The 9,197-nt window shown below is 39.3% G+C and overlaps 1 protein-coding gene across 1 annotated transcript in view; it reads right to left on the reverse strand.

Annotated features, from left to right (window-relative positions):
• Positions 1-9,197, reverse strand: part of LOC107567824 (membrane-spanning 4-domains subfamily A member 4A-like) — a 28,073-nt gene that overhangs the window by 12,883 nt on the left and 5,993 nt on the right. Inside the window, exon 2 of the mRNA XM_016253602.1 lies at positions 6,311-6,449. Within this exon, the coding sequence (XP_016109088.1) occupies positions 6,311-6,424 (114 nt within the window). The 5' untranslated portion in view covers positions 6,425-6,449. The remainder of the gene's footprint in view (positions 1-6,310; positions 6,450-9,197) is intronic.

The raw sequence follows: 9,197 nt of genomic DNA on the forward strand, positions 1-9,197 counted from the left end.
CCTGTCTCTCTCTCTCTCTCTCTCTCTCGCTCGCTTGCTCGCTCTCTCTCTCTCACACACGCATGCGCATGCACACACACACACACGATGCGCAAAACTCCGCATTTGAACAGTCAATAGCAAATACTTAAACTAATAACAAAACAGTAGCTGATTCAGAAGCGCCAGATTGTCATAGCAAAGTCAGAATGACCTCCTCTCCTAGGTTCACGAAACGGTCGTCCATAAAATGCATTGCTGTTCTGTTGTAAGTAATCTTAAAGATTCCTAAATGCATCTACTTCCGGAAGGCCAAATAAAGTGCTTTTGCTTTCGCCTAGAAACACACAGCGTCTCCCTGACATGCTGCTTCAACTCTAACTGCGGTTACTGAAACCACGCCTTCTTTCTTTGCGTGCACATTTGGGCGGTGTTATGCAAATATTTCCACATAGTGAGGTAGATATGTGGGGGCGTGTTAGAACGAGCCGTTTTAGGGGGGCGTGGCAGAGTCTTAACTTTGATAAAGAATATCTCTTTGGTTTTGAGACTTTAGTCTTTGCAGCTTCAGGGATCTTATCTATGCACAATCAGCTTGTAACACTCCAAAGAGAAAGAAAAACTTGAAATCGCATCATATGACCCCATTAATATGACCAGTCTTTATTTCTACTGTAAATGTAGCCATATATGATCCTCCTTTTAAAAAAATTCTTAGACAGCACTTCAGGTTTTATATCTGATTTTTTTTCACATTTTATATAAATATAAACATCTGAATCCAAGGGGTCGAGTAATGGTTCCCCAAACATGTGAACAGTAGTGTATATTATTACAAATGACTTCTATTTTGAATAAATGCAGTTTTTATATATATATTAATCAAAGAGTCCTGAAAAAAAGTAGCACAGCTTTCAAAAAATATAAAGCAGCACAACTTTTTTCAACACTGATAATAAAGAAGCATATTAGAATGATTTCTGAAGGATAATGGAAATTCAGCTTTTCCAAATTAGGGTTTGTATGACATTGTGTAAATCTTTTATAATTACTTTAAAAGATCAAAACAATATAACCTTTTAATGCAGCATATCATCAGATGACTGTATCTCTCTTGAGATGGGTTACAACCAATAATAACTTTCTTTTATAAATTATTAACAAACATGATATACTGTTTCACAGATCATTAGTCTGTATTTATTCAAATAGCTACAAATATGAGATGATGTGCTTGTGATTGTTTACTAATGGACTTAATGAACATTAACAACAGTTGTAAGCATTTCAATTTATGTTAACTAATGTTTTGTTAATCATTATTTAAACTTAATTCAAATGATCATGCACTTTTAAAAATCTAACAGATGTTATACAATGAATAACAGCTTATTTATTCATGTGCATTTGAATGCTTAGAAATGCCATTAAACTGGTTGCTTAATCGGATTGAAATGATTTGTATATCGTCTAATGCACTTTTTTGTATTTACAAATGCTGTAAAAATATTAGTAATTTGAAGCATTCACGGTTCATGTTGACATATGATTCATTAACTCATAACCACAGTCTGCAATCATCGGTTTGTGTTTTAGCAGTTCCCAAATCTAAAGCCGAAACTACTCATGTTTACTATCAAACATTGAGTATCTTTATGGATATTGGACTTTTAGCTGCTGTAACAAAGCTTGAGTAAAAGGTGATTAGTTAGACAAGACAAGAAAAACAGCATCAACACATAATGGCAACAAGAACAGCATATCTTAAGAGAAAAGCTTTGCTGTTATAGATTACAGATTTATGATAACATTTTCATTTCAGGGTGAACTATCCCGCCTTTAAGTGAACTGCGTTTAGACATTTGTCCTGCCTGGAACAGTCTTGCGCACTTACTTCCTGTCATGTGCACGGCACGCACTCACAATATGATGAGAAACACCAGTTCACAATATCAAGGAGCAAAACAGCGGAAAGCGGATGCTAGTCATGTAGTTTTACAGAAGGCGCGGCCGCTCTAACGGGAGAAACGCGGAGGATCGGGCGTTTGCGCTGCGGGCGACACGAGTTCGAGTCCCGCTCTAACGGGAGAAACGCGGAGGATCGGGCGTTTGCGCTGCGGGCGACCCGAGTTCGAGTCCCGCTCTAACGGGTGAAACGCGGAGGATCGGGCGTTTGCGCTGCGGGTGACACGAGTTCGAGTCCCGCTCTAATGGGAGAAACGCGGACGATCCGGCGTTTGGGCTGCGGGTGACACGAGTTCGAGTCCCGCTCTAACGGGAGAAACGCGGAGGATCGGGCGTTTGCGCTGCGGGTGACCCGAGTTAGAGTCCCGCTCTAACGGGAGAAACGCGGAGGATCGGGCGTTTGCGCTGCGGGTGACCCGAGTTCGAGTCCCGGCTCGTGCAGCTTGCCGCTTCATTTACTGTCCACTCTTCACTCCACTCGCGCAAATATTACATACATAACACTTGTCTGTAAACACAAACTTCATCTACTCTCACTTTAAGCAAGGGAGAAAAATGAATATATAACAGTTGACTTCGAAGTGATTCACAATGGATTCGAATTCGCAGAAATGTGTATATATATATATATATATATATATAATGAAATATAATAAATAAATGTTATGATAAACGTACGCTGTTCATTCCTGACTCCTCGAATAAACAGCTCACAGTAAACTCGAGTTCAGTCTACTAAACACACATCTAATATCGTGACATTTATATGACAGCATCATATCAGATATAAGAAGAAACACACTGGACTTACCTATAGATAAGACAGAAGCTTTGGTTTGCAGCGATCAGAAATGCGCAGTTATCACACGACCAACTTTCAGTTTCGATTTACATGTGAACCCCGTTTAACGCTCAAGACAAGCACCACCCCGACTGTGATTGGTCCACCCTGACACTAAACGGCTGTGATTGGCTCATGTAGGGTTGAGCGCAGCGCTCGTGCTTCTGAAGTCACCTTATATTTAGTGGAGCAGAAACATAATAAATTCAGAGTGTTTCATGAAATAAGTGACTGGATTACAGACAAACACGGAGCATATAGAGTTGTGCAGGAGGATATATATTATCTACTGCTGCTGTACCTGACATAAACAACAATCATTACTGGATTGTAAGATATTCCGTGTCTTTCACAGTTTACTTTTAGCTTAGTTATTTATATTTTGCACACACTAAAATTCGTTTTGATATAGAATGTCACAACTATATATAATGTGTGTGTATATATGTGTATATATATACATGGGCCAAAAAGGATGCAAAGGGTGTTTCAAGCAACAACAAAAAAATTACTAAAAATAAATAAAAGTGTAATGCTGCTTTAAATTGTCCCCATATATTAGAATGTGTCCATTATATTTTTCTGACCAAAAACTAACTTCTATCATGCTTTTTCTTTACCACGATTTACAGAAAACGCAGACTAAAATGCCATTAAGTGCAACAATATTGTGAATTATTATTGCACGACATAGGCCTATTCTTATAGGCTACACAGACAAACCAGTCGGAGATGCGTTTATGCATTTGTTTATCTATTTTACACATTCGTAGTAAATCAAGACTTCGCGAGTTCTCTTGTAAAATAAAATAATAATAAAAACAACAACATGGAATAAACCGTGTACAGAAAGCGAGTAAAGAACTCTAAACATTAGGCATAAAACCTCCCGTCAATTATTATCTGATCAAGTGACTTCTTTCTTTGCTTTCATATTCTTTTTTTTTTCTACATAAAAGGACATTAGAGATAATGGACAGTGGGAGTCCCATGTGTCGCATCACACACAACGGCAGCACCAGAGAAAATATATTGTCTTACATTAACAATCAATATACTCAATTGATTAATGTATACATAAGGAATCGCTAGTTTTCATATATTGAAAAATGTGACAATATATTTATGTATTGTATGCATTCAATAATATTCTTCATAATATATAGATATACATAGGATAAACTGTTATACTTTGTGTGTACGTATACAAACAGACACATACATACATATGTCACACTTCTCGGGAGGCAAGGAGCGAGGAACGAGGAAACACGGAGATAACTTCAATTCACAGTCTTTAATGATCACACGGGGAACATAGGAGACACTGGAACACAAGGAATGAGGTTTGAGGACCGACCAACACTAACTGAAAGGACTGGGGCTTTTAAACACTGGGTGATTGGGAAAACACACTATATGCACTATATGTACACGATTATGAGGAAAATATATACTGCGATATGTTTGTATTGATATAGTGTATAAAACAGTCAATAAATGTCAGATCTCATTTTCTACTCACCACGATTTTAAGACATCCCGGGAGAACAAATACTGTGACAGTGGTTTACTTTCCAATCAATAGCCTACATTTGCGACCACATAGTCAAATAAGTCATTGAAATTCTTAAACTAATCCTGAACTAGGATGCTAGCTTCTAGCCCCCTGAGGTATCATGGGACGAAACACAGAGGAAGGGCCCATTTGATAACCCGCAAAATAGGGTCACGATTTCTCGATTCAAATCGAGTACTCAATTTAAAAAAAAATACTCGATTACATTTTGACTCTTGTCGAATAATAATGAACTTAGCATAATGCTATTGTGAATTCACAAATGCTACGATTCGATTAAATGTATGCGCTTTAATCATTTCCATGCGTGTAGGTTACACACGTGCGTCTCAGAGCAGCTCCATTCACAGTAAATGCTGCTCCACACAAACTGTTATCATTCACATCTGTTGAGCGTCTCAAACTCCATCTCTGCATATTGCTGTGAGTTTGGGTTTATTACAACGCTCATCTGGGAACGCAACGTGCGCCATTTCATCAGACTTGTAAGGTAAATCACTTATAAACCTACGCAAACATCAGTATCCTTGTCGATATGCGAACTGTTCATCGCGATTTCAAAATAAACGTTTAAACACTCGCTCTGAGTTCACACGTTTCGATGTCAACGTATTAAAGAAATTACAGTGGCTGTAGCTTATCTGTCATAAAGAAATGGCCAAATATTAAACATTAAGTGGACATTTGAATGAAATGTTTAGTCGATATTAAACAAGGATTAGATCGTGCAGTAAAGTGCCTCTGCAGTCATTCGTAATAATGCGTAATGTACATTCGTTATATTGTCTATAATACATCAATTTTACCAGTTTTATCCAATAAAACCATATGATTACTTGCTTTTGATACTTTATTTGAACTAATTATTATTGTTTCATTGCTATTATATATGTATTTTAAGTCATTTTAAAGGCTACTGTTTGCTTAGGTCGATTTTTATTACCACAGAAAAATATTTGTATTGTAACGTAGTTGTAGAAAGTATTCTACATTTTATGCACAATTTAGGCCGTTTGAAGTCCAGCTGCAGTGCAGTGTTACTGAAATGTTTAGTCGATATTAAACAAGGATTAGATCGTGCAGTAAAGTGCCTCTGCAGTCATTCGTAATAATGCGTAATGTACATTCGTTATATTGTCTATAATACATCAATTTTACCAGTTTTATCCAATAAAACCATATGATTACTTGCTTTTGATACTTTATTTGAACTAATTATTATTGTTTCATTGCTATTATATATGTATTTTAAGTCATTTTAAAGGCTACTGTTTGCTTAGGTCGATTTTTATTACCACAGAAAAATATTTGTATTGTAACGTAGTTGTAGAAAGTATTCTACATTTTATGCACAATTTAGGCCGTTTGAAGTCCAGCTGCAGTGCAGTGTTACAGTGTAATAGCTTCCAGTAGTTATTAATCTGTTTACTAGTTGATTTAAGGCAACTGTTGTGATATTTTTATGCACTCATTTTTTGTATTTGTTTATTTTGTTACAGAACCACACAATATTTATGCACGTGTAATAAACAAGATTTGGAGTAGTTACTGGACTGAGACAGTGTTGTCCTGACTCGCAACTCGCAGCCGTCAGTTTATCTGAACTAGTCCGACAAGAAGAGAGAATTACAGATTCATTCCAAGTGAAGCATTCACCTATAGGGAGGAAAACACATAAAACAGATTAATAAATTAGCAAGATCTTTAAAGCTATGTGTTAACGTAGATGGAAAAGTATATAGAGTGATAAAAATACACTACTTGACATAGAATAAATAAATGAATAATAGCCTCCAGCAGCAATCATCATGACTTTAGTCCAGTCAATCTTCACTGAATTGTTTAGCTTACAGCAAATATACAACTGGAAATCCTTCCTCTTACTGTTAGTCAAAAAACCCCTGCTTTGTATAATTCTTTACTGTCTGAGATATGTGGTGTGCCACCTGTTGTACATAAACATGCACAGGAGCATTTGTCGTAGCAGGGGTTGTTTGTGTTGGTGGTTGAAACTGGATGACGAGCGTTGAAGAGTTCACGGGTATGACAGTGCTGGACATTCTGGTTTCTGAATCTCCAGCTGGCCTGTACAAAATCATAGTAAATCATAACATGATTATGAAACAGCTCATGTTTTACATTTAAGACATTTAGCAGATGCTCTTTTCCAAAGACACTTATAACAGTGACCTGCCTGCCATCATAGATATACTTATACTTATTTTTTATATATATATATATATATATATATGTATGTATAATTGTCATGGTTTCTGTGCTGTGCACACACAAAAGGCTTACGACGATGAAGGCTGAAGAGAATAATCCATTTAATATAATCCAAAGATGAAGAAGTCCAACACACACACAGGGAGACATAAGCAATAACCGACAAACTAACTCAATGGACAGGAACTAAAATAGGGCAGATAACAAGGGGCAGACAGGTGTACACAATGAAGGTGATTAACTAATAATGAGAACAGGAACCAAACCAAATATGGGCACAAGAGGGAGAAAACACAACAAGCAGTCCAATGGGGGTGTAACATTTCACCCCCTTCCGGAAGGCGCGACCTTGCGCCATGGAGAAAAATGATGGGACGGAGGGTGACTTAGGAGGAGGACAAAGGAGTGGAAATGGGATGGAAAAGGGCTGGTAGGAAGGCAGGCAGACACATACTGGAGGAGATTCCAGCAGAGGTCGAACACCCGGGAGGAGGACGACAATTAGAGTCCAGGGTGGAGATGATTGTGGATGGAGCCAGGGCGGAAACAGTAGGAACCAGGGCAGACCAGACAGAGGGAGGAGCCAGGGAGAAGACATCCAGGGGGCCGACCAACGGCGGCGGAGCAGATGGAGGAGGAGCCCGGGGCGGAGACGGAGAGCCGTCAAACCAGGGCTACGGGGAGGATCCGGAGGGCCAAGGCAGAGCAGATGGCTCAGGCGATTGAGGCGAAGGCGGGCATCCGGAAGGACGTGGTGGAGCCGAAGCGACAGAGGACCGAGGTGGAGCCGGAGGGAAGGAGAAGCCTGACAGAGCCGGAAGGATGAGGTGTAGCCGGAGGAGGGGAGTCCCGAGACGGCGACCGAGGCGGAGCCCCTCACACACCACAAGGCTACTACCAGCACCGTGAGCACCAGCGATAGTGGAACGACCTCCGTGGTCGTTATCGCACTGGCAGATAGTTCAGGGCAGATAGACAGTTCATTCACGGCCTCTATGGCCGAATCAGGACAGGAAGATGATGATGGAAGACTGGGTAACTCAGAAAAAAAATCTATTAAATCTCCCGAGTCCTGCCTCAGCGGTGGTGCAGAGGCTTTTGCACTCCTTAGCATAATCCACCGTCGCATGCTCAGTTGCCGGCTCTCGCACCTGGTCTGATGCCACAGGCTCGGGCTCCGGGACGATCCTCAGCTCTGTCGCTCTCTCTGGCGATGGCTCGGTCGCAGTGGGCTCTGGCTCTCCGTCAGCTCTGCTCTCGTGTGGTGTTGTTCAGTCCAGCTCGGTAGAACGAGCAGAGGCAGTTGTCTGGGTAGTGCGTGTAATTTGATAGAAGTCCTCGAGAGAGCGATCCGACTGCTCCAGCAGGGTCATTCATAATTAAAAAGAAAAAACTTTCAAAACACAAAAAGTATAGCGGGGTGTTTCCCCTCATTTATTTTCTAGGTCCGGTCTTCTGTCACGGTGTGGTGAAGGAGAAACGAACGAACACAAAGAAGATAAAGGTAAACCGTCTTTAATAATCCACATAAGAGTAATCCACTTTAGGGAAAACAGCAGACACACACACAGGTAACTTCGACGAGACCAGACAAAGAAACACTGAACTGAATACAACTTATATAGGGCTGCTAACGAGTGACAGACAGGTGAGGAGGATCAACTAATAATGACAAAACGAGAACAGGAACATAACCAAATATGGGCACAGAAGGAGAAAACACAGCAAACAGTCCATAACTGTGACAATAATAGGTTTTACTATTATCTGAATATTAATATTTTCTGTTATATGGTATAAAAAGTGATTCAAGAGATCCAAATAAGTCCTTCTGCTCTTTTATGATCTGTCTGAGAGATAGAATACAGGAAACAGCTGCTACTTTTTGACCATTTCCAGCATGGTCAGTGTAAACTCCTCATCTAGATGTCTCTTTAATGTAATCATGTTGCCTGTAACCTGTAATGAAATTTCTCAGGAGAGAGTGAGGTTTTGGCCTTCTTGAGAGAGCTGGAGGAAAGAGAGACACAACAGAGAAAAGAAAGGGTTTGAAGAGAGAGAAGAAAAGAGGAAGAAGCCGGAAGGAGAGAGGAAGAGTTGAATGACTTGGTGGGAATGAAGATGAGAAGATATGAGGAGAGTCTGCAGCTTGTGTAGAGGGTCCTCACTTTTAATGTATTTATTTAGCCATTAAAAGTAACATAACACTGTCTCTGTTGTGATTATTCACTCTATGACAGTGATTATGGTATTAATCCTTTCAGCCTTTAATTATGTTCCAATGGACATTAATATGACCATTCTTTATTTCTACTGTAAATGTAGCCATATATGATCATCCTTTTAAAAAATTCATAGACAGCACTTCTGGTTTTATATCTGATTTTTTTTCACATTTTATATAAATATAAACATCTGAATCCAAGGGGTCGAGTAATGGTTCCCCAAACATGTGAACAGTTGTGTATATTATTACAAATGACTTCTATTTTGAATAAATGCAGTTTATATACAGTGGGTACGGAAAGAATTCAGACCCCCTTAAATTTTTCACTCTTTGTTATATTGCAGCCATTTGCTAAAATCATTTCAGTTATTTTTTTT

The sequence above is a fragment of the Sinocyclocheilus grahami genome, unplaced genomic scaffold (genome assembly GCF_001515645.1).
Source record: "Sinocyclocheilus grahami isolate Dianchi unplaced genomic scaffold, SAMN03320097.WGS_v1.1 scaffold1191.1, whole genome shotgun sequence".
NCBI classification, from domain to species: Eukaryota; Metazoa; Chordata; class Actinopteri; order Cypriniformes; family Cyprinidae; genus Sinocyclocheilus; species Sinocyclocheilus grahami.